The following is a 23,205-nucleotide window of genomic DNA, read 5'->3' on the forward strand; positions in this document are numbered from 1 at the left end:
ATACACACAAAGGGCAAATGAAAAAATACGACGAAACACATGCGGGACAATACTATGGGGATTCCTGGTTGGGGAAGTTTCTTCCCTTATCAGCAGTTGGATGACGCAGATGGCGCAAAGGAAAACCAAGAATGCTCGGACCAATGGGAGGACTGCAGATTTGGGGAAGCACTCATTCTTTTCCCAGAGGTCGGGAGTTCGACCTTCCCCATACACAGTGATTTGGTTCCACGAGTCCAGACTGCGGGCCTGCAGGGAAGGGCGAAGCGGGGCGGGACCGGGGGCGGGAGCTGCGCGGGGCGGGAGCAGCGCGGGGCGGGACCCTCCCCGCGGCCCACGCGGAGCAAGGAGGCGCGGACTACAGCTCCCGGCCTGCCCCGCGCGGGGTCCCCTCCCGCCCCCCGCGCCCGGGAGGAGGATGCAGACGCCGCGGCCGGCGATGAGGATGGAGGCCGGGGAGGCAGCGCCGCCGGCGGGGGCGGGCGGCCGCGCCTCAGGCGGCTGGGGCAAGTGGGTGCGGCTCAACGTGGGGGGCACGGTGTTCCTGACCACCCGGCAGACGCTGTGCCGAGAGCAGAAGTCCTTCCTCAGCCGCCTGTGCCAGGGGGAAGAGCTGCAGTCGGACCGGGTGAGGCCCCCGGGGTGGGCGGCGAGCGGGCGGTGGGTCCTCTGCTGGCCGGACGCAGGGCTGTCGGGCCTGGCTCGCCCGCCAGGCTGGGGATCCGGCTGGCTTCATTTCCGAGGAACTGGAGGCGGGAAGAAGCGGCAGGAGGAGGGAAGGGGGAGGTGGGTCTGGTAGTGAGGGATGTGCCCATTGCCGTGGCAACGGGACAACGCAGGTCGCGGCCATTAGAAGCTCTCGAGCCGCCCGGGATCGGGGCCTCTCCTTCTCCTTTGGGGCAGTGGACAGGGAGAGACCTGGGGCCTTTCCTCCCTCCCAAAGGGGACTCCTGCTCTGGGGAAGGAGTCGACGAGGCTACTTCTCTTGCCCTTTGAGATGTGGGTGGCGGAGGGGTGCAGGGAGCTAGCTGGATGGAGGAGCCCTGGGGCGCCTTGTGAGCGGGCTGAATCTAGAAGGAGCGCTGGCCCAGCGGGCACTGTTTCTGAGCACCCACCCTGACTCTGCTGCACACTGCCTGCTGCGACCTTGGGTCGGACCCTTCCCCGCACTGCGCTCAGCCTCCTTCCTCATCTGTAACACGAAGGGCTGATCTGAAGATGACCTCTAAGGTCTCCTGTCCCCCATCCGTGACCCTCCGATGCTGTGGCCTTTGGCAAGTCGCCTGACCTCTCAGTGTCCCCCATCTCTCTGTAGAGTCGCATGGAAGCCTGCTCTGCCTCCCTGCCCGCCTGAGTGTCCAGTGAGATAGTGGCTTCTTTGGAAACTTGTAAACATCCCCTGAAAGCCTAGGGACCTGGGGGCGACAGTGGGGCTGGCATCAGGGGACAGCTTCTAAGAGGGACATTCGCCGAGCCCTGTGCTGGCCCAGTTGCCACTCAGACCTCCTGTCACCAGATGCTCACAGCGACCCCTGATGATGGGGAGAGGACTGAGGCTCAAAGAGGCCAAATCATTAGCCTAAGGTCACACATTCAGGAAAAGGCAGAAGCAGGGTTTGAACTCAGGTCCATCTGACCGCAGTGCCTTTTTGCTCCTTTGTGCCTGCTCCATCCAGGGAAGAGCTCTCCCTGGACTCGCCTTCCCTCCCTGTGCATGTGCGGGGTTGGCCTGGGAGAGGCCTCACTCTTCGCTCACCAAGCATCCCTCACCTCCATAGGATGAGACCGGGGCCTACCTCATTGACCGTGACCCCACCTACTTCGGGCCCATCCTGAACTTCCTCCGGCATGGCAAGCTGGTGCTGGACAAGGACATGGCTGAGGAGGGTGAGTTGGTTCAGGGGACGGGTCTGGGGCCCACATCCTAGCCCGGCCCTCTGCAGCCTGCCAGGGCCCTCTGTGGAGGCCCCAAGCCATTTGGACAACCAGGATGGCCATCTGCCTGCTTCGTTGTTTCCTGCCTCTTCCCATCCGGACGAGTCTGATTCCCAAGCATCTGCCTGTGCCCAGCCTGGGGCTCTGCCAAGAGGACGGGCTCAAGCTTTCCCAGGGTACTGTCAGGGAGGTGACAAAGACACACGCGCAGGGGATAGAGGAAGTCAGCAATGCCCTGTGGCCTCTGCTGTGGGCTGTGATGCCCTTTCTCTCTGGCCTCCTAGGAAGCCAGATGTGGACCGTCACATCCGGAGGCTGGGGTGACAGGAATTTGGTGTTGACAGGCATGGGGAGAGCTCTCTCTCTCTTTCTCTGGCTGATCCAGTATCTCCAATTCTGCCTGGTGAGGGCTTGTAAGTGGGTGGAGCGGGTGACTATTCACTAAGTCTGGCAGCCTGTGCAGCACAGTGCTGGTTGTGGGTGGAGGCAGGGGAGGGGGGAGGCTGCTTCCCAGTGGGGCTTTGGTTATCCCCAGGCCTAGGTGGCAGAGGCCCTGGATATGCCCATATCTAGGCCTAACAAACAGTGGGGTAGCCGTGTCTGGGAGAATGACCTGTTAGCAGAGCCCCAGCCAGGGGCAAGGACTACAGTCAATGGCAGGTTAACTCTTCTTTGGGACACAGGGTGTGGCTCTGGGTCAGCTGATCCAGCCAGACCAGCTTGAACATGTCACTTCTCCTCGCTGCGTCTCCACTGGTATCTGTTAAATTGGGGTGGTGATCTGCCTCCTGGAGGGAGATGTCGTGAATCCTGTGCACAGACAGCACCTGCATCTGGGCGTGCCTTCCTGCTCTGGGCCATGGTCTGCCCTCCCTGAGCCCTAGGGGACACAGTGGCTGGAGGCCCAGCAACTCTCTAGCAAGTCAGGGCCGCAACACCAGAGTCCACTGTAGGTGCCTGGCCCTGCAGAACCCCACAGCTTCCCTGTTAATCCCTGGGGGAGCACAGATACCATGGGCGTGGCCTAGGCTCAGGAGCGGGCCCCACCGGAAAGGAAGTAAACACCCAAGCTGCGTCACAGCCAGCACCTGTTTACACGCCCTGCGTTCTCAAAGCCCTGCTATTCCCACACCTGCAGACAGGCCTTTCCGGGGGGCTAGAGGATCAGACAGGGCTAGCCGGGGGCTAGGGGATCACACAGGGCTGTCCGGGGGCTAGGGGATCACGCAGGCCTGTCCGGGGGCTAGGGGATCACACAGGCCTGTCCGGGGACTAGGGGATCATGCAGGCCTGTCCGGGGGCTAGGGGATCACACAGAGCTAGGGCTCATCCAGGGGATAGAGGATCTGAGATGAGACTTACTAGCTGTGTGATATTGAGAAAGTGACCTAACCCCTCTGTGCCTCCATGCCCCCATCTGTGAAATGGGGGACCATAGCACCCACCTCACCGAGCTGTCATGAGGATAAAAGGAGTTAATAGCAATGCATCATGGAGTTCAGTGCCTGGCCGGTGGATGTGGGATGCGGTGCTAGCTGTCTGTCACCTGCAGGGCTCTGCCCAGGACACTGGGGATAATTCTCGCCATCGGGTAGCAGCACTCCCTGACCTCCTGCTCTGTGTTCGGTCCTGTGTGGGCACCGGGGACAGAGGGCAGATCAGAAGTGTGAGCCCCATCTTAGCCATTTCAGGCGGCAATCATGAAGTACCGTAGATTGGGTGGCTTGTGAAAATCAGAAATTTATTTCTCTCGGTCGTAGAGGCTAGAAACCTGAGATGGGGGCACTGTGGCAGCTTCTGGTGAGGACTTTCTTCTGGGCTGCAGACTGCTGACCTCTGGTTGTGTCCTCACATGGCAGAAAGAGGCAGCTAGCCCCCGCCCGCCCCTTCTCGAGAGCTTGTTTGGAGGTTCTAGCAGGGCAGCGCAGCTACTCACACACCCTTGACCAAAGACTGGTCCTCTATCGGGGGTGGTCGCCCTCTTTGATGGAGCTGGCAGCTTTGGGAGGGACACACCTGGAGTGGTGAGGGAGGAAGGGGACATGCACCTAGCCAGCCAGATCCGCTAAATCAACCCTGGCGATTCAGTGGGGTGACAGATGTCACAGCCAGATCACCCTCACATCCAATCAGCCTTTCTTATAAGAAGACTGATCCCACCCTGATCTCATTACCTCCCCTCCTAATCCCATCACAGTTTTCAGCAGGTGAATTTTTGGGGAACACACACATTCAGCTCATAATGAGCCCTGTCCCCAGGGAGCCCAGAGGCCAGTCAAGGAAAGGGCCCGAAGGTCCCCTGCCTTCTGGGAGCCTAGGGGAGTCGAAACAGCTGGAGGCTCATCCCTTCACTAGTAGGCTGACATCTTCATCTCCCAGATTAACTTAACTGTCAGATGGGGATGGTAAGGCCGGCTCTCCCCATATCCCTGGGACTTGTGATGAGCTTGTGTGGGGTGTTGCAAACTGTAAAGTGAGGCAGTTGGGGGAACGTGTGGTCACAAGGGTATGTACTTACAGTGGGAAGACATGGGCTCTGGAGTCTGCGGTGCTTGAGTTCCCTCTGCCACTTACCAGCTGTGTGACCTTGGACAAGCTGCTTCTCTTTGGGAGCCTCAGTTTTCCCAGTTGTTCAGTGTGGATGATGAAAGTACCTCCTTCTAGTTCTGAGCATTCAAAAATGTAATGCACCTAGCACTTAGACTGTGCTTAATAAATAGGAGCACATGATCGGGAGTTAGGCAGGGCCCTGCCCATGGTGACATTCTGGGGATCAGTCCCAATGACCCTGCTGTCCCCAGACCGTGGCCTGGCAGGTGCCCCTGGGTCACCGCGCTCAGCCCAGCAGAGCTGTGTGGCAGCCTCTCAGCCCCTTGCACAAGAAGTGTGGGATCCAGTGAAGGAAATGCTCCCTTTTGCTTGACCCCTGACCTCACAGACACTCAGCTCACCCTCAGGGTGGGTGATCGGAGCAGGAGGTGGGTTTCGGGGTGGAGGGAACAAGAGGAGAATGGGGCATGGAGGCAGAAGGAGTGACCTGGGGTCTGTTCTGTCTGTGCCAGGGGTCCTGGAGGAAGCCGAGTTCTACAACATCGGCCCACTGATCCGCATCATCAAAGACCGGATGGAAGAGAAGGACTACACGGTGACCCAGGTCGGGAGCAGGGGCAACATACATGCCAGGGCAGGGGCCGGTGGGGAGAGGGAGGCTGGGAGACGGGGTGGGAGGCAGAGGAGGTTGGAAAAGACAGGACCAGTGTTTATCATGGGGAGACCAGGCTGGCCTGTAAGGAGAGGCGTGGTTGTTGGGCTCCCAGGCTGCCCCCACCCAGCACAGCCCCAGACTAGGAGATGGACACTGGGGTTCAGTCCCTGTCTCAGCCCCATTTGCTGTGTGACGTTGGGCCAGGCTCGCCCTCTCTGGACCTTGATTTCCTCTTATGGGATAGAGAGGGGTGGGAATGGCACACCCATCCCTTCCTCATAGGCAGAAGGGGGTCAGTGTGGAGATACAGGGTGCCCTGCAGAGGGCAATGCAGGATTAGCAAATTGTGCATTTCATGGCATCAGATGGTCGCCTGGTGGGCTCGGCACAGGCTGTTGGGGCTGGCGTTTGTGAGCTTGGAGCCTGGGCCTCCCTGGCCAGTCTGCAGGAAGAGGGAGGGAGATTTTCTGCCTGCTCTTGGGGATGTGTAAGGGTTGGGGGACAGGTAGTGAGGAACCATCTCCCAGGCCCACGGGATTGAAGAGGGGAGGCTCTGTGACTCCTTGAGGGCCTGACTCCTTGAGGGTGACCCAGAATGATCCCCAAGCCCCACCCATGTTCTTTCTTGAATTACCTGTGTTCTGGTTCTGTCTCCACCCTTGAGCTGGGTGACCTTGGGCAAGTAACTGGACCTCTCTGAGCCTCAATGGAAAGTCCCATAATGCCTAGGATTCTTGGAAGGATTAAGTGAGATGGCGTCTGGTGAATGCCTGGTGAGGAGCAGGCACTCAGAGCATGGCTGCCTCCCCCCAGCCACCTCTTCTTTCTCTCCCTCTCTTCTTCTTTAGGTATGTTGCGGGGGTGGTGGCAGCAGGTGCTCATGCCCCTCCTGGGGTGCCTGGTGCTCCCACAGGTGCCCTCTATGTGACCCTTCTGCCCACAGGTCCCACCTAAGCACGTGTACCGCGTGCTGCAGTGCCAGGAGGAGGAGCTCACGCAGATGGTCTCCACCATGTCTGATGGCTGGCGCTTTGAGCAGGTGCACTGGGGACGGGGTGTGCCACCAGGACCACCCTGGGGCCTCCTGGCCTCTGACCAAGCAGGCCCCTCCCTTCCTGCAGCCCCAGCCTTGGGTTCCCCACCACAGTCCCCCCTGCCCCAGGGGTCTTCTGAAATCAAACTAAAGAAGGTTAGGAGAGACCACACTTTGTGGCCGGTTGACCGAGAGAGAGAGGACAGGAGCCCCAGTGGCCACAGGGCAGCACGGGGCATCTTTGTTGGTGGGAGTCCTCACAGCAACCAGGTGGTCTATCTGCCGGCATGAGCGAGTCTCTGGCCCCCAAGTGACAGCCCAGGTACCAGGAAACCAGATCCACATAGGTGAGTGGAGTCCACCTGGAGTCAGCGCCTCTTAGAACTGAGTCAGCACCATGTGATCCAGCAGTTCCTGACGCACAGTTTTCAGGGTCTCTGCAGGGGACATGCCCAGCGGCCAGCATTGCAACATGCAGGGGAGCCCAAAGCAGTGGCTTCCCGTGAGGTCTTTGTGGTGAGCGATGGTTCCTCCCAGTCCAGGTGCAGTTTACCCATCGCGAGATCCTTATCCCAAGGCACTTTATCCCTAGTCATGCAGCTGACCTCCCACCTCTCAGGTTTCCAGAGGAGCAGAGCCAGAAAGTGAGCCCAGGGTCAAAAGTGCCTTTAGAGAAGGAGAGGGTCTTGGCTAACCTTTCTCCACACCCACCCACACGCTCCCTGGCACACGGAGACTGCAAGGCAGAAGGTCGGGGCCCCCAGGATGGCCTGGAGGGATGGAAGAATGGGCCCAGTGCAGAGCCAGAGGCCTGGCTTCACCCCTGGGCCTCGCCACGGACATGCCTGCCACGTTGGGCAAGTTGCATCTCCTCCGCGGGCCCATTTCCTCATCGGTGAAGTGGGCTAACAGTACCTCCTCTTTAGGACTGTTGTGAAGATGAGAAGGGCCATCAGTAAAGCTTACAGCCCTCCGTAGGACTCGCTATGTTGGCACTAGTGTCGTGCAAATCATTAGAAATCCATATTGAAGTCTGCGACCCTCAGAAAGGACTTGGGACCCCCGATGCCATTCCCTGTTCCACCCCTTCCAGACTGTGAGGCCTTCAGCAGGCCTGAGAGTCCCTCCAGGGTCCCTGAGAGCTGAATGAGATTCATCACCTGGAAGAACTTTCTTATTTCTTAGCCAGAAGGGCTCTGTGGGCATGGTTCTTCTAAGAAGAACAAAGGCAGGGCCACTCTGAGAGCCTCTGGGCGTCTCTGGCAATTGCACAGGCTCTCAGAGGCTGAGCAAGCAGGCCAGGGGCCATTGATCATTTGCCCTTTGGTCTCAGGAGTGGACCACCTCTCCCACCTCTGCTTCCAGGAGTGAAGGGGATATTCTGTGGGGCTCCACCTTGTCAATGCCACCCTGCAACCTCGTCCTGGGGCTGTGTCAGCCACATCTGGAACGGGGCCCAGCCGCCCTTTAGAGGCCTGCGCCTGCATTTAGAAAAGGGACCCCTGGCTCTGGGGCTAGGCTCGGGGTGCCGGTGGGGACAGCGGTAATGCTGCCACCCTCCACCAGGGATCGGACCAGCCAAGCCAGGCGGAGAGGCTGGTCCTGGGGCACAGACCACAGGCACAGGCTGCAAGGGGGAAGACTCCACCCTCCTGCCCAGGGGTGCCCTCTACAAACCCAGGAGCGGGCCCGGCAAGCCACAAGATCAGAACCTGAGCTAGTATCTTGATTTGAGTGCCGAGGTCTGCCCTACCCAGCCCTATGGCCCCCAACACCAACCTGCGTCCTTCTCCCCATGCTCCGCCCCTCTAGCTGGTGAACATCGGCTCCTCCTACAACTACGGCAGCGAGGACCAGGCAGAGTTCCTGTGTGTGGTGTCCAAGGAGCTCCACAGCTCCCCGAATGGGCTGAGCTCAGAGTCCAGCCGCAAAACCAAGGTGAGCCCACCCGCCTCAGCCTGTGTCCAGAGAAGGTTCCTGTCTCCCTCCACCCTCCCCGCCTCTCCCACCCCTGCGCCCGCACCATCCCTCCACCTCTCTACCCCTGCTGCCCATGCACAACCCCATGCTCACAGCCACCGCCATCCATCCCATGCCACCTGCCGTTACCCATGCCCAGGCTGGGAGCAGTGAGATGAGAGCATCCCGAGGGTGCGGCCGGAGTGGACTCAGAGGCTGCGTGAAGGGGGCCGCGTAGTGGCCACCAGGCACTGTGGCATGGACTAGGGGTCAGGGCACAGCGTGGCACTCTGTATGACTCAGGACAGGGCTTGTCCTCTCCCGGCACCTTTGCTGTGCTCTCTGAAGTGAGAGGGGAGGATCACATACTCTTTGTGGTGCCTTGGAACCTGGAACTTCTGGGATCCCACATGTCTGTTTATTCCCCAGGGACGGGTGCATGGCCCCAGCTGGCCTGAGCCGGGCTGGGGAAGCCACCGCTGTAACTCTTGCCCCTTTCCCAGGCCCCCTCCTTGGCCGCTCTGTGTGTGGTCTGCCAGTCCTGTGTGTCTGCCTGGCCTGTTGAGGCAGCCTCCTGAGAGTGCCCTGGCAGCATCCACTGTACCACTGTGGGGAGCGGGCTGAGCGGGGGTCCTGCCACCCTGGACACAGTGCTGTGGTGGGAAGTCCCAAGGGCCTTCGCAGAGCCACAGAGCAGGCGTGAACCAGGCTGGGAAGAAGGCAGGCTGCTCCACCTGGGGCCCACCCCTGCACAGTGGAGGCTTATCTCTGGCTTCCTGTCTGTCTGTCTGTCTGCCTCCCTGTCCTGCTGTGACGCACCCTGCCTGCCCACCCACCCCCACCACTGCCAGGGCTGGCACTGCCCTGCAAGGGTGCAGAGCGAGCCTGCTCCTTCTGCCTTTTTGGGCCAAAGCCCCTGGACCTGGGGTGTCAGAGACCTGGTGGCATCCCAGATCTGGGTGGTGTCTGCTCTGGGGCTTCCTTGGCCACATTTCTACTCAGGAGCAGTCTTTCCAAACAAGGCCTTCCCAGGCACCCCTCAGGGATACCCCAGTCCCACACCCTCCCCGTTCTGCTTCATCCCCTCGCTGTAGCCTCACTCTATGTAACAGCAGCCAGGCTGACCCCAGAGCATGACCACAGCACCCCATCCTCAGCTGCTTTCCCCAGGCCCTCCCCAAGCTGCCCATGGGACCGGAGAAGATGCCCCCAGCTTCTGTGGCTGGAGCCCTTCCCTCTCCTCAGGTCCCTTTCACCTTGCCTGAGACCGGGTCTTTGGGGATAGCCAGCAGGCCCTGGCCCCTCTGTTAGTGTCTCCACTCTTTCTTCCCTGGGTCCGCCGGCTGGTTCACAGAGCACGGAGGAGCAGCTGGAGGAGCAGCAGCAGCAGGAGGAGGAGGTGGAGGAGGTGGAGGTGGAACAGGTGCAGGTGGAGGCAGATGCACAGGAGAAAGGTGCAGCCAAGCCCCAGGAGGAGGATTGCTAAGCAAAGTCGGAGCCTCCCGCCCACTCCCTGCTGGAGCCAGCTGCAGAACCGGGGGCCCTGGGGCTGCTGGGGGGGCACCAGGGTTAGCTCAGCCACTTGCCTGGCGCCTCACCCGCATAACCATCCCTTCTCTCACTTTCTCTTGCAGCCCAGTCATCTCAGGATCCCGCTAACCTTTTCTCCCTCCCACCACTGCCTCCTCCTCCGCTTCCCGCTGGAGGTCCTGCCTCATCTTCATCCACCTCTTCTTCCTCCTGGATCTCATCTGCACCCTGCCTCTTCCCTCTCTGCCCCTGTCCGGGTTTTCTCTCTGCCTGCTCACGCCTCCATCCCGGGTCTGCCCTGGTCCCAGCCTCCCGTGCCCTCCACCCAGGCCCCCTGGCCCTGCATCCCAGAGCGTCCTGCCTGCCGCCTCCTGCGCCCCTTCTGGTACCTCCTGCCTCCCAGCCCGGGGAGGAGGGGCGCAGCTGCACCTCCTCTGTGCCCACCAACCCTGCCGGGCACCACTGAGGCTGGGCCCCGGCCGCAGGCCCTGCCCCACCTCCTCTCCTCCCGGCCTCCTCCTCACGTTTCCTCCTTGCAGGTTCCCGTCCGTACTCTCTCAGACCTGAGGCTGAGCTTGCAGTGAGGGCTTCTCCTCGGCCCCTCGCCCGCCCCCAGAGCTGCCATCCCTGGTTTGTAGCTTGGCGGTGCTGGAGGGAGGGGTGGAGCGAGGAGGGTGCTCATCTCTTGATCCTTGGACTTGAGCCGAGCTTTCGGCTGATTATCTCCACCCACCAAAGTTTCTCATCTGACCTTGGCCTTGGGGGTGAAGCTCTGAGAGAAGCAAGTTAGGGAATGGGAACTTTCCCACCAGCCCATCAGCACCAGAGCCAGGCTTGCGGGGAGGGAGGGACCCGCTGAAGCCAGAGGCCTTGGCCGAGTCCCTGCACATCCAGGAGCTCCTGTGTCACTGCCTTGTGGCATGCCCTATTTCTGTGGGGATGGGGACGATAGTCCACTTTTGGATACCCTTGGCCTATGAAGTGTCAGCCAGAGCTGGCTTAAGGATTGCAGAGTGTCAGAAAAAGCCCTGGCCGCATGCCCACAAGCCCCCCACCCCAGTCTTGTCTTCCTGCTGTGTGACTTTGGGCAAGTCACTGTCCCTCTCTGGGCCACCATTGCCTCTAAAATGGGGACAAACGGCTGCTCTCTGTGGCTCCTTTCGCCTGGGGCATCAGTGCTGCTCCCAGCCTGACCAACCCCCATCCCACCCCCTTAAAAGTCTTGGCAGAATCTGGCCTTTGTAGGTGGCTGCCACCGAGCCCAAGACGGGGCATGGGGCTCCTGGATGGGTTAGTTGGGCACCCTTCCTGCTCCTCCCCCACTCAGTTCTGAATCCACCTTCTCCGGGCCTCAGCCCCATCGCCCTCTCCAGAAGGAAGCCTGTGACTGAACTGCCTCTCTCTCTCTCCCTCTCCCCACCCCTTCAATCTCCTCTCCACCCCCTGGCCCTGCATCACCCCTCCTTACCGGCCCCACCTCCGTCCCTCCCATCCTCCTGTCCTTCCCCTCTTCTTTTTCTAGCTGTTACAAGCCAGAGGCACCCGGATGTGAGGCCCCAGATCACCTCCAGGGACTTGGGGTTCCCATCTGAAATCCTTTATTTTTCTACCATGGGGTGGGCCCCGGGCCTGAGAAGGAAGAAGCCTCCGCTGTCGGCGCCTGTGGGGCTGTGACTTCCCCCTGCCTCCAGGGCCGGGGCGGGGGCCCCCTGGGACCTCTCAAGGCCCAAGGTGGGCCCCAGGATCTCTGGGCAGAGCCGACTGCTCATGGCAGACGTGTGGCAATGTCTGGCTGTGTCTCTCCAGCCCCCGCGTCCCCTTTCCCGGGCTCCCCTGCTGCATGGCGGATGCACTCCTTCCTGGCCCAGTCACATCGCCTCCTTGAGCCTTAGTCCAGGGGGTAACTCCTCCCACCCCACCTACCTCACAGGGTTGTTGTGAGGGTGCACAGAGGAGCAAGGTCCCTGAAGGCCCTCAGGCAGTATATAGGGGCCGCCCACCTTCAGCTGCCCTGGGATGGGAAGGACCCAGCCCGACCCCTGGGCGTAACACTGTGTTTGCAAATGGAGATTCAGGTATTGGGGATGCAGGTTGTGGGGAGCTGGCCTGTCAAGAGTAGGGGTAGGTGGCTTGGCCTTCACCTTGGTGATCCCATCCCCAGCCATTTGCATTGCTGGCCCAGCGCCTGGCCAGGGGGGTGGGGAGAGGCAGCTGAAGGGGCTGGGCAGGGGCGGTGGAGGACTCACGGTGGAGGACTCACGGTGGAGGACTCAGGAGCTGCCCGGGGAGCGTGGGTGTGGCGGCTGAGCCAGGGGCCCTCCTGTGTTTGACTTCCTGGGATGGGTCCTTGCTTCTCAGCTGTGTCGGACCCCAGCGTGTAATAAAACCCGAAGGAACAGCCCAGCCTGGCTGTCACCCTCTCTTTCTCTGGGCCACTTTTGGGGAACTCAAGGTGTGGTAGACTGGCCCGGAGGAACGCAGCTTTCTCCTGAAAGCCCAGGGACGCTGCCCTGTTGTCATTTTCCTGGATGTGTTGCAGGGAGGGCTTGGGGAACTGGCTATATCCTTTGCCCTGGGGCCAGATACCAAAGCACCTGCCCTACCTGGCCAGGAGCCAGAAAACAGAACTCTAGGGGGAGCCCTGGGCTGCCTCTGCCACATCCTAAACCTCTCAGGACGCCGCCACCCCCACTTCTATTCTGACACCTGGGCCACCTCCGTCCCTCCCTATTGCTGCCACCCCTCTGCCCGAAATCCCAGGAAATATAAACACCCCGCTCTCTCCCTTCTCAGAGCCTGCTGGACCCAGCCCAGACCCCAGACCTCCACCCACCCTGGCCAGTTCCTTCAACTCCCCAGTCCTGCCAAGTCTCCCCGCGGCTCGAGGAAATCCTGCCGGGCAGTGAGCCCCTAGGGCACAGGCCCTCCATAGGCTGGGGCAGGGGCACCCTCTTGCCAGCTTAAGCCTGGAGGGCCTCGCCACTTCCCCTAAGGACGCTCCACTTCAAAGCTCACTTTTGGGGTTCAACTATCCTTGCAAAAGAGTCGCCAGGAGGCTTGTTAGGAAAACAGATGACACATCCCCCACCCCTCCAGGATTCCGATGAAGACTGGGGTAGGGCCCAGGGTGATTCCAGCTCACCCAAGGGATTCTGCATGTGTTCTGCCCACCTGCTCTGGAGACGCCCCCTGCTCGCCCAGCTGCCCCGGCTCCTCCTGGCAGGACCCAGGTGGGTGCTTCCCGTCCCTGGTTCCCCTTCTGCCTCATTCACCCACAGACCTGGCAGCAGCGCCCAGGTTGGAAAAACCCCTCTTCAGTCTAGGGCCCCTCTGAAGCTCTGAAGCGCCCTCTCTCCCTTCCACTCCCAGTTAGGCTTCCAGAAAGAGCTGTCCACAGTTGACCACCCACCCTCACCTCCGGCGGGCCCCCTGGCTCCATCACAAGTGCCCTCAGGGGTCCGAAATCATCCTCCAGTCCATCCCATGGAGCCGCTCAGTCCTGGCCCATCCTCTCCTTCCTGGAATCCTGCAGTGGCCTCCTAACCAGCCTCCCTGCCTGCCACTCCCTGCACACTGGTGCCAAGGCTGGTTCCAAAATGTGAATCCACTCATGTCACCCCTATGCTGTAGAGCCTACCATGGCTCCGCAGAACTTTCAGGGTCAAATCCTTGGCTCAACTCCAGGCTCTGCTAGCCTGCCTCAGTTTGCCCCTCTGAATTCTTCAGTCCTTCCCCTCTCAAGCTCTGTTCTAACACTCACTCGGCTTGCTGGGTCCTAGTGTGTCTCATTCTTCCAGGACTCTGTGCCTTTGCACATGCTCTTCCCCTGCCTGGAATATCCCTCCCGGATATTCCCACCTTGACTACCTCTGAACCCCAGCTCAAGTCTCACAGCCTCCAGGCAGCTTGCCTTGACTTGCGCAGTCCGCGCTTCCCCCCGTCCCCTTCCCACTGGATCATCCCCACTGCTCCTGGGGTCAGGAGCCAGGTCCTTCACCCCTGTGGCCCCAGCGCAGTGCCTACTCAATGACTCAAAGAATTCAAAGGGAGTGAGTGTCGCGCTGGAGGGGGCCATGGCAGACGGGGACCTGGGAGACAGGAGTCTATACCACCTCCACTCCTGACCCTCCGTGCCACCATGAGGATGTCCTAACCGCCTCTCTGAGTCTGTTTCCTTTAAGGTTCCAAAAGGAGACCATTGCTCCTCACATCCCTCCCTCTGACCTGAGGGTCCCCAAACGATTGCCTTCCTGGCATTTCTCCTGGGATCTGGGCAGCTGCCCCAGAGGCCCCAGCCCTCAGTGGCCACGCTTGCTGCCACTGAGCCCACCTTGGCCTTCTGGACACTTGTCAAACAGGCTGAGCTGGAAGCAGGGACTGCTTCAGTCAAAGGCATGAGGCTGGCCCCCGGGTCCCCATTCAAACTCCAGCAGAGGGGCTTGGATCAGGCAGCTTTATTCCAAAGGGCAGCTGAGCTCACCTCCCGGTGAGGGTCGGGACTGTGAGGGGCCAGGTGGCAGGCAGGGGTGGAGCAAGGACCCTGGAGTCAGGGCTTCCCCACCTTTTTTGGCTTAGGGTGGCAGCTGGCCTACCTGGCAGTCCCCAGGGCTCAGAGGGTCCCCTCCTATGGGGGCACCTTCCATTCCAAGATCCCAAGTTAGACCAGGGGCTTCCAAAGCTGGCATCTGCTCTCTGGAGGCAAGACTGCCCAAGCAGCCTCTGTACAGAGTGTACACCTCAGACACTCCTGGGGACGTAGAGCCAGCATTCTTGCTGCTGAGCCACTTCTTTGCAATAGGCAGCAGTGGAGGAAGGGGACGGTGGAGACAGAATCGGGAGGCAGAAGGTCTGGGTGTGGGCCTGGGTCCCCAGGGGATGTCTTGACCCCCAGCTGCTGGCACTCCTTCATCCTCCTGCCATCATTGGAGCAGACATCAGGGACAAGACAAGATGCCACCTCCTGCCACCACAGGGCCCGCTCGCCCCCCTCCCCAGAATACTTGTCCCCCTGCTTGGCAATTGCTCTGGGCTCTCTGAGTCCAGGAGGTGGGACCCGCTCTGCAGGGGAGCAGTTCCTCAGGTCACCACTTGCTGGATCCAGCCAATCACACCTGTGATGCGGGTGTAGACGCCGAAGTAGTTAGGCCGGCCACAGCCCAGGCCCCAGCTGACCAGCCCTGCCAGGAACCAGCGGCCACTGAGTGCCTTGCATACCAGCGGACCACCCGAGTCACCCTGAAAGGGGGAAAGGAGAAAGGACTGAAGCCGGGTAAGGACACCCCCTTTCCAGGCGAGGGGCCATGGGGATTAAGTCCTGACTGTTGGGAATTGACTGGGTGCCAGAGACTCACATTCAGTCTTAAAGCTCTGCTTTTTCCTCGCCTGCTAAATGAAGAGAGCCCAAGCCAGCCCTCTTTGTCCTCCAGCCAGCCTGGGCCCTCCTGGAACTGTGGCTGTGTCCCCACACCCCCACTCTGCCTCCGCCTCCCTTCTGCGGCTGACACGCCTTTCTTCTTCCTTGCATCCACCTCACTGTGGGACCCTGGGCCTAGTGCCTTGTGATGGGCAAGGAGCAGAACTGGGTTTGAGCCTAACACCTGCCGGTCACAGCATCTCTTCTGATCCATGGCTCTGCAGCCTTGGGCAAGCTCCTCAACCTTTCCACCCCCCAGTCTCCTCTTCTGTAAAGTGAGGGTGGCCATCGCCACCTTGCTGGGAGGATGGGAGGCTTCAGCAGGCTGATGTGAGCACGGGGCCAGACCCTGATGATGTGAGCAGCATCCTTTCTCCTCTCTCCCTCCCACGCCGGGGGGACTCACCTGGCAGGCATCCTTCTTGCCCTTGCGGTAGCCAGCACACAGCATGCGTGGCGTCACCTGGTAACGATAGGCCTCGCTGCACAGGTCCTGTGGGATCAACTGCACGTCCACTTTCTGCAGAGCATTGCTGGTGGGGCCTGTCCGTGGTCAAGAGCAGAAGTGAGATCTAAGGAACCTGGAGCCCCTGTTCTCTGTTCTAACGCTATTCCCTTTGCATCTCAGGAGCCTCCTTCTCTCCTGCTCTGCCCACCATTACCTCTGCTGGGGTTGCATCTGCCCCTCTGCCTCCCTGTCACTTTATTCTAGCTCTTTCTCTGTGGGGTTCATGGAGACAGAGCGCCTGACCAAAGCCCATGTGGAGGGCCAGGCGCAGTGGCTCACACCTGTAATCCCAGCACTTTGGGAGGCCGAGGCGGACAGATCACCTGAGGTCAAGAGTTCAAGACCAGCCTGACCAACATGGAGAAACCCTGTCTCTACTAAAAATACAAAATTAGCTGGGTGTGGTGGTGCACGCCTGTAATCCCAGTTACTCAGGAGGTTGAGGCAGGAGAATCGCTTGAACCCAGGAGGCAGAGGTTGTAGTGAGCCAAGATCATACCATTGCACTCCAGCCTGGGCAACAAGAGCAAAACTCCATCTCAAAAAAAAAAAAAAAAGAAGCCCATGTAGATGAGTGTCTTACTCCAGCGTCTTGTCCCCCACCTCTGTCTGCTCAGGCACCTCTGGGCTCTGGCTGGCTCTTCGCTGCTATGTTACAGCACCTGGGGATGTCTCCAAAGCCCACATCTGACCCCTTCACCGTTTCCTTACAACTCTGCGGAGCCCCAACTCTGCAGTCCACCCCAGTGCTTCTCCAGGAGGGCTGCATATCACAGTCCCCTGGGAAGCCTTGATACAAGGGTTTCTTTTGAAGCTCCACGCATGGTTCTAAGGTGCAGGTAGGAGGGAGAACTCCTGGCCCTAGATCCTTACACTGGCTGGCAAGGCCCTGTCTGCCCTTCTGGCTGCTCTTTGCCCAGGCACACCTGCGCCCCACCTTGGCCCCTCTGGCAGGCTGCGGATGTTCTCAGGTCTTCCTGTCTTCACCTGAATGTCTTTTCCCTTTGTCTGGATGTTGCCAACTCATCTTTCAGGCCTCAGCTTAAACAACCCTCCCCTTGAAGCCTCCCTTGACCCTACCTAGGCAGGAGCCTCCTCTGTGTCTCCACTGTCCCTGCACCTCCCCATCCATGTCAGCCCTTATCACTGGCTGTCTCCCCCGAGAATGTTCTCTCTCCATCCTGATGTACCCTTCCCTTAACCCCATACCTCCTACATAGCTGGTGCTCAGAAGGTGTCACTGAGTGACTGAATGAGTGAAGGAATAGTGAATGAACTGGCCTTTGCTTTGCCATGACCTCTGCCATCCCCTTGGGTAAGTCACTGTTCCTCTGAGCCTCAGTTTTTCCATCCTTAAAATATCTCTGCAGCCTTGCCTGCCTCCAGATTGTAAGTCATTGTACACATTTTTGAAGCCACCAACATTAAGGCTGCAGGGCGTGTCTGTAGGTTTGCCAGCTGGGTCTGTGTCCCCAAAACTGTACAGTGGCCGCCAGGGATGGCCAGCTCTGGTTAGTGAAAGTAGAAAGGGGAGAGACCCTGTTTCTGAGAGCAGTAGCAGGAAGAGCGGGGGCTCTGGAGGCAGCCAGTCCTGGGTTCTAATCTCTGCTCCAGTTCTCTCTGGCTGTGTGACTTACAGCAACATGTCTCTGAGCCTTGGTTTCTCCATCCATAAAATGAGGCCACAGCATCCGCCCCAGGGCTATTGGATGGATTATATGAAGTCATGTTCCCCTAAAATTCAGCCTGGATGTGGAAAGTGCTAATAATTAAGAGCCTCCGCCCTTGCAGCCCAAGGAGCAGCAGGTGGAGCTTGCACGTGGGCAGTGGCCCCCCAGACCTGCCCCTTTGCCCCACACACATAACGGCCTTCCAGAGTGAAGCTAGGAGGGCAGGGGCGGGGGCCTATCGGCCGCATTAAATGGTGGTTTTGTACCGTAAAATTCAGCGCAATTTGAATCCCAGGAGTAGAGGGCCTGTGGGGTGGAGCCCCGGGACCCCCAGCCCCGCCCTTCTCCAGGTCAGGTGTTGCAAGCGGATCCACATGGTCTCCCGCTGCCCGTGCGGGCCGCCTACCGCCTTCGCGCAGGGCACCCCAGCCGGTGATCCAGCAGTGCAGACCGGGTTCGAAGAAGTGGGAGCGCGCGGGCAGGCAGACAGGACGCACGGCGGCTGAGCGCACCACCGGGTGGTCGAGCTGCAACAGCGCCACGTCGTAGTCGTGGCTGTCCTCTTCGTGATACGGGTGCAGGAGCAGGCGGCTCACCTTGAAGGACACCTCTCCAGGCCAGCGCGAGTTCTGCCACACCTTGCCCAGGAACACCGTCCACAGCGCCGGGGAGGCCATGCTGGGGTGGGGTGGGGTTGGGTGGGGGGAAGCTGCCTCTCCCCATCCAGGGACCCTCAGGATAGCCAGCTGCCACCTGGGACAGTGCCCTCCATACCCAGCCCTCCCTTCCCTCCCTGAAGGCCGCCTAGCTGGTGTTACAGCGTTCAGCTTCGCCCACTCGGCCTGCCTGGGTTCCAGGCCCCAGCTTCATCCCTCCCTAGACGTGTGTGTGCCTCTCTCAGCCTCTGCCACCTCATCTGCAAAATGGGAATGGCATTTTCTACTCGACTGTTCTTGAGAGAATCCAGCAAGACCGTGTATCAAAACTGTAGCACAGAGCCAGGCCCTCAACACAGATTTCTTTTTTCCTTAGCACTTTACAGACCCAGACTGCTCTGAGTTCCCCGAGGTTGGTGGGTCCTGGTGGGGAGGGGGTGGGCGTTGACCGTGGAGGAACTGGACTGCCGTAGTCAGCTGCCTGCGTGGCAGGTGGGCAGCCTTCGGGTCTCTCTACCTGAGGGGTTAGGGTACCCCTGGGATGGGTACCCTAGGTTAGGGTATCCCTGGGTTAGGATACTACCTGGGATGGGGTTAAAGAGAGCTAGGTGGTCAGAGCAACCTGTGCCCCAGAGAGGATACAAAAGGGGATCCCTGTGCAGGTTCTGGGGGCAGGATCTGGAGCCCAGATCTGTCTGCGGGTGGATTGGGGAAGGTTTCAGCACACCAAGCAGACGGGAAAGATGGCCATGAGGCCTGATGAGATGTCCCCTGGGGGCTCCCTGTCACTTCATGTCACACCTCGGGGAGTGTCATAGCTTATGACCAGGTAGGGCAGTTCTGTCCTTTACTGTATCCCCAGCGTCTAGCATAGCCCCTGGCACATAGTAGGAGCACAACAAGTGTAGCTGAATGAGTGAATGAGATGAATGAATGAATCACTGGCCCAACTTAAAGCAAGATACAGAAAGTAGATGGCAGAGGGGTGGAACAACGTGTCCAGGGACCCAGTAGGTCCTGGTGGAGCCAGGACTAGAACCCACATCACAGTAGCCTGTCTGAGGGGTTCAGCACCCTTCCCTCTATCTGCAAAGGGCTCAGACACAGTGCACCGCCCACCCGGCCTTCCCTGCCCTTGCCTCTTATGGCCTAGGCCCCCACACCCTCCCGCTTACCTGTCCTCCTGGAAGCAATGGGCAGCTGTTATCACCCAGCGGTCAGCGATGAGGGCCCCCCCACAGATGTGTCGACCCCGAACCTGGAGGCTGGCCTGCCATGGCCACTCACCCTCGGAGGACACGGCCCCACCAACAATGCGACTGGAGGGGCCCTGGAGGCCACAGTCTGGGGATGGGGGCAGGTGGTAGGGTGGACAGAGGAGGAGGGGAGGGGGAGAAGCAGACAGAGAGGAAGGCAAAGGAAAGAGATGGACAGACAGAGAACAGGAGAACAATGGAGGGAGAGAGATCATAAAGACCCAGGTGAGGGGGCAGAGGGTGGGATAGAGAGATACCAGGGGACAGGGGTGAGATTTCCCTCCAGCGTCCTGCTGTGGGCACCCCCCTCCCTCCCAAGCTCCAGGGCCCCGGGCAGCCAGGCAGGGCTCACCACAGTGCTGCTCGTCTGAGCCGTCCCTGCAGTCGGGCCGCCCATCACACTGTGGGTTGGGCTTCTTTACGCAGCTCCGGTCCTCACACTGGAAGGTGAATGTCCCGCAGGGCACCCCTGGGACAGAGGGGATGGGGACAGGGCACAGAAGGTGGGTCTCTGAGCCCCAAAGGAGACTTCCAAAGTGGGGTGCAGGAACGATGGAGCCAGAAGAGCCGGGAGGTGACTGGAGAGTCTTTTCCTGAATCTCAAAGCTTTAAGATTTCCTAAAAGCAGGCCATGTCCCCCGCACTGCCAGCCCCTCCACTCAGACTGGTCTGTTGAGTGCAAAGCGGTGTCTCCATTCTCACACTGGAGCTCCTGACCACAAGATCATGCCTCCCCCTCTGGTGTGGAACTTCAAAGCAGAACTGTGCCTCCACTTTCAGACCAGAGTCCCCACCTCGCCTGGCAGTCTCCCAGGCTCTGGGCCTGCCCGGTTGCCACCTTTTCCTCCCTGCTCTTCACTGTAAAGTACTTTCCACTCCACCACTTGGTCTTTGCCTCTCTCCTTTCCTCCTGCCTATTTAAGTTTTAGCTGTCACCAAGGACCAAACGCCTACCTCCTCCAGGAAGCTTTTCATGTCTGACCTCCTCCCTACCCCACAATCTACCTACACGGCAGGAGAGTCACCCATCATATCCTCCTAACAGATAAGCCTTGGAAGGCAGGGGCCGCATCTCTGCTGTTTTATTCCCACTTCCTCACTGCACCTTGCCTATTGCTGGATAGTCTGCAAGTGTTGGTCAGTTGGTCAGTTGGGTGGGTAGATGGATGGATAGATAAATAGACCCAGACAGAAGATTGAGCAGAAAAGCCAATGGGTGGAGTGGTGGTCCATTAGGGAGACTGACAGCTAGAAGGTTGGATAAATGCGTGGATGTAAGGACCAGTGGACCGACAGGGTGCTAGGGAGATCAGTGGATGGGTGGGTGGATGGATGATGGATGGATGGATGGATGGATGGATGGATGGATGGATGGATGGGTAGATGGATGGATGGATGGATGATGGATGGGTGGATGGATGATGGATGGATGATGGATAGATGGATGGATGGATGATGGATGGATGGGTGGATGAATGGATGATGGATGGATGGATGGATGGATGATGGATGGATGGATGGACAGATGGATGGAACAGTGGCCATTACAGGCAGGTAGTCAGCCAAACTAATAAGTGGGTAGATTGACTGTTTGATGATAGGGAGATCAGTGGTTGCAAAGGTCAGTAGATGCATGGATAAATGGGTAGCTGTATGAATCGATGGACAGACAGGGTGATTGGAGACCAGAAGATAGATGAATGGATGGATGGATGCATGGATATACAGGTATAAATACAGAGGGGTTGGTGGGTGTTCGGATGAGAAGCTAGAAACCATTGCTGAAGCCTGTAGCAGGCCTAGACTGCCTTTGGTGTCCCTCCAGACACTCAGCCAGGCCCTGTCCTACCTTCCTGGCACCGCTCTTCATCGCTGCCGTTGAGACAGTCAGGCTGCCCGTCACAGACCTTAAGCAGTGAGATGCACGTGCTGTCCTCTTGGCACTGGAATGTGGCTCTGCAAACTGTGTGGGGACAGAGAGGGGACAGGTGGGAGGAAGGCAGAGGAGCCAGCTGGGGCTTGGCGATGCCTATAGAAGGTGTGCCGTATTGCACATTACCGATCACAAATCTCTCTCTGCTACTTTATTTTAATTTAATTTAATTTTATTTTATTTTATGTTGTTATTTATTTATTTATTTATTTTTTTAAGACGGAATCTCGCTCTTGTCATGAAGGCTGGAGTGCAATGGCACGATCTCACCAGAACTCCCACGTTCAAGCAATTCTCCTGCCTCAGACTCCCAAGTAGCTGGGATTACAGGCTCCTGTCACCACACCCAGCTAATTATTGTACTTTTTGTAGTGACAGGGTTTCACCATGTTGACCAGGCTGATCTTGAACTCCTGACCTCAGGTGATCCGCTCGACTCGGCCTCCCAAAGTTCTGGGATTACAGGCGTGAGCCACTGCGCCCGGCCTCTTTCTCTGCTACGTTACACCCAAAGTTTCACAGCATCCCTGTGAGATACCCCATTTCATTGGTGGAAACAGATGAGGTGACTTGTCCAAGGTCACTTGGCTGAGCCAGAACTTGAAGATGTTCAGTTTCCGAATATGAGGCACCTCCCCCAGCACCGTGGCAGGATCATCCACCCGGCCATGAACGTCTTGCTTCCCTCTTCCCACATATTTAAACCTTTGACAGGGCAGAGAGGGGGCCATCTCCCTCACCCATTCTGTTCCTTCTTGGAAGGTTGGCTGGGACAGCGGTGGGGGTGATAGCCCTGAGCTGGAAGTCAGGAGACCTGGCTCCCCACTTGTCCCTGCCACTGTCCCACGAGTGGTCTCATCTTGCCACCTCCGCACAGTGAGAGAACCCCACTTCCTGGGTGTTGATAATGGAAGCTACACGTAGGAGTGGGGTCTCCACTCAGCTCAGAGCAGGGAAGGTGAGGAGGGAGGAGGGATTGGCGGGGAGAGGAGGGGTGCGCGGGCGGGTTGCTCACCACAGTTTCTCTCATCCAGGCCGTTGGGGCAGTCCTTGACCCCATCACAAACAGGGACGCAGAGTCCATTCACGGAGCAGAGGAACTCTCCAGGGCAGGCTGCGAAACCACGGGGGACCGTGGAGGCAGGGAGGGCACCGCTAGGCCATGCATAGCCCCGAAGGCACACAAAGACATGCAGGCACCTGTTCAACTCACACACACACGGACAGGCACCGACAGACATGTGTTCCTGGGCACCCGTGTACACATTCCAAGCAGACATACATATCCAGACACACGCACAGAACACACAACACACGTGGCTATGTATGAGCGTGTATTCCTGCAAACCCGTGTGGCTGCCATGCACACGGCACACACAAAGCTGCATAAATTCGTGCAAGCACAAACACGCACTCTCTCTCTCTGTCTCTTCTTTTGTTCAGCCTCATAAGCAGCTGCCTACAGCCCCCTTGGTGGTTCCAGGGATGGCCAAGAGGCAGGGAGTCACTGCAGGGGGTTCCCCCGGCTGCCCATACTCACGGTCCGACTGGTTGTACAAGCCATAGTGCACCCGCACACCAGGCCCTGTGAGGGAGATCTGGGAGGTGAAATTGATGGTGATGCCGGCCGTGGCCACCACGGGGATCCTCTCGGCGTAAGGTTGCAGGATGCGCAGGCCACACAGCCTGGGGGGAATCAGAGACAAGTCAGGGCCGCACTGGCTGGTCTCCTGGGTCCCGTGCACAGAGCAAGGACAGGACAGCCAGAGGGGCAGGGGGAGCTGCACCCCCACTGCGCCTCCTCTGCCCTGATTTCTCCCTTGGGTGACTGTTCACCCCCAGAGTCATCTTCTAGAAAGTAGCCTGGCGGCCGGGGACGGTGGCTCAAGCCTGTAATCCCAGCACTTTGGGAGGCCGAGACGGGCGGATCATGAGGTCAGGAGATCAAGACCATCCTGGCAAGCACGGTGAAGCCCCCTCTCTACTAAAAAAAAATACAAAAAACTAGCCGGGCGAGGTGGCAGGCGCCTGTAGTCCCAGCTACTTGGGAGGCTGAGGCGGGAGAATGGCGTAAACCTTGGAGGCGGAGCTTGCAGTGAGCTGAGAT

The 23,205-nt window shown here is 59.1% G+C and overlaps 2 protein-coding genes across 10 annotated transcripts in view; one reads left to right on the plus strand and one right to left on the minus strand.

Annotated features, from left to right (window-relative positions):
• The first annotated feature begins 410 nt into the window (after positions 1 to 410).
• On the plus strand, positions 411 to 12,065 carry KCTD17 (potassium channel tetramerization domain containing 17). Of its 6 annotated transcripts, XM_023222150.1 has the most exons (9): positions 411 to 628; positions 1,779 to 1,887; positions 4,998 to 5,089; positions 6,084 to 6,179; positions 7,986 to 8,111; positions 9,487 to 9,586; positions 9,767 to 9,838; positions 10,202 to 10,292; positions 11,185 to 12,065. In XM_023222150.1, the coding sequence occupies exons 1-9, from the start codon at positions 419 to 421 to the stop codon at positions 11,252 to 11,254; spliced, it is 966 nt and encodes a 321-aa protein (XP_023077918.1). In that variant the 5' UTR covers positions 411 to 418; the 3' UTR covers positions 11,255 to 12,065. The 6 variants fall into 6 exon arrangements, 5 of the variants coding, with proteins under 5 accessions (XP_023077918.1, XP_023077915.1, XP_023077914.1 ...); XR_002733601.1 differs by having other exon boundaries at positions 9,767 to 10,292; positions 11,185 to 11,242; XM_023222147.1 differs by lacking the exon at positions 9,767 to 9,838.
• A 2,036-nt stretch (positions 12,066 to 14,101) lies between these two features.
• The window catches only part of TMPRSS6 (transmembrane serine protease 6), a 38,216-nt gene continuing 29,112 nt past the window's right edge, over positions 14,102 to 23,205 (minus strand). For 3 of the 4 annotated variants that reach the window (XM_031934610.1, XM_023222144.2, XM_023222143.1), the window contains 8 exons: positions 22,639 to 22,784; positions 22,114 to 22,212; positions 21,015 to 21,128; positions 19,518 to 19,634; positions 19,085 to 19,253; positions 17,660 to 17,931; positions 15,482 to 15,618; positions 14,102 to 14,897 (listed from right to left, as the gene is read on the minus strand). In XM_031934610.1, the coding sequence (XP_031790470.1) occupies positions 14,739 to 14,897; positions 15,482 to 15,618; positions 17,660 to 17,931; positions 19,085 to 19,253; positions 19,518 to 19,634; positions 21,015 to 21,128; positions 22,114 to 22,212; positions 22,639 to 22,784 (1,213 nt within the window). In that variant the 3' untranslated portion in view covers positions 14,102 to 14,738. Of the gene's footprint in view, positions 14,898 to 15,481; positions 15,619 to 17,220; positions 17,286 to 17,659; positions 17,932 to 19,084; positions 19,254 to 19,517; positions 19,635 to 21,014; positions 21,129 to 22,113; positions 22,213 to 22,638; positions 22,785 to 23,205 lie in introns of all 4 variants that reach the window. The other variant, XR_002733600.2, reaches the window with a different exon arrangement.

Source organism: Piliocolobus tephrosceles, chromosome 19 (genome assembly GCF_002776525.5).
Source record: "Piliocolobus tephrosceles isolate RC106 chromosome 19, ASM277652v3, whole genome shotgun sequence".
Classification (NCBI taxonomy): domain Eukaryota; kingdom Metazoa; phylum Chordata; class Mammalia; order Primates; family Cercopithecidae; genus Piliocolobus; species Piliocolobus tephrosceles.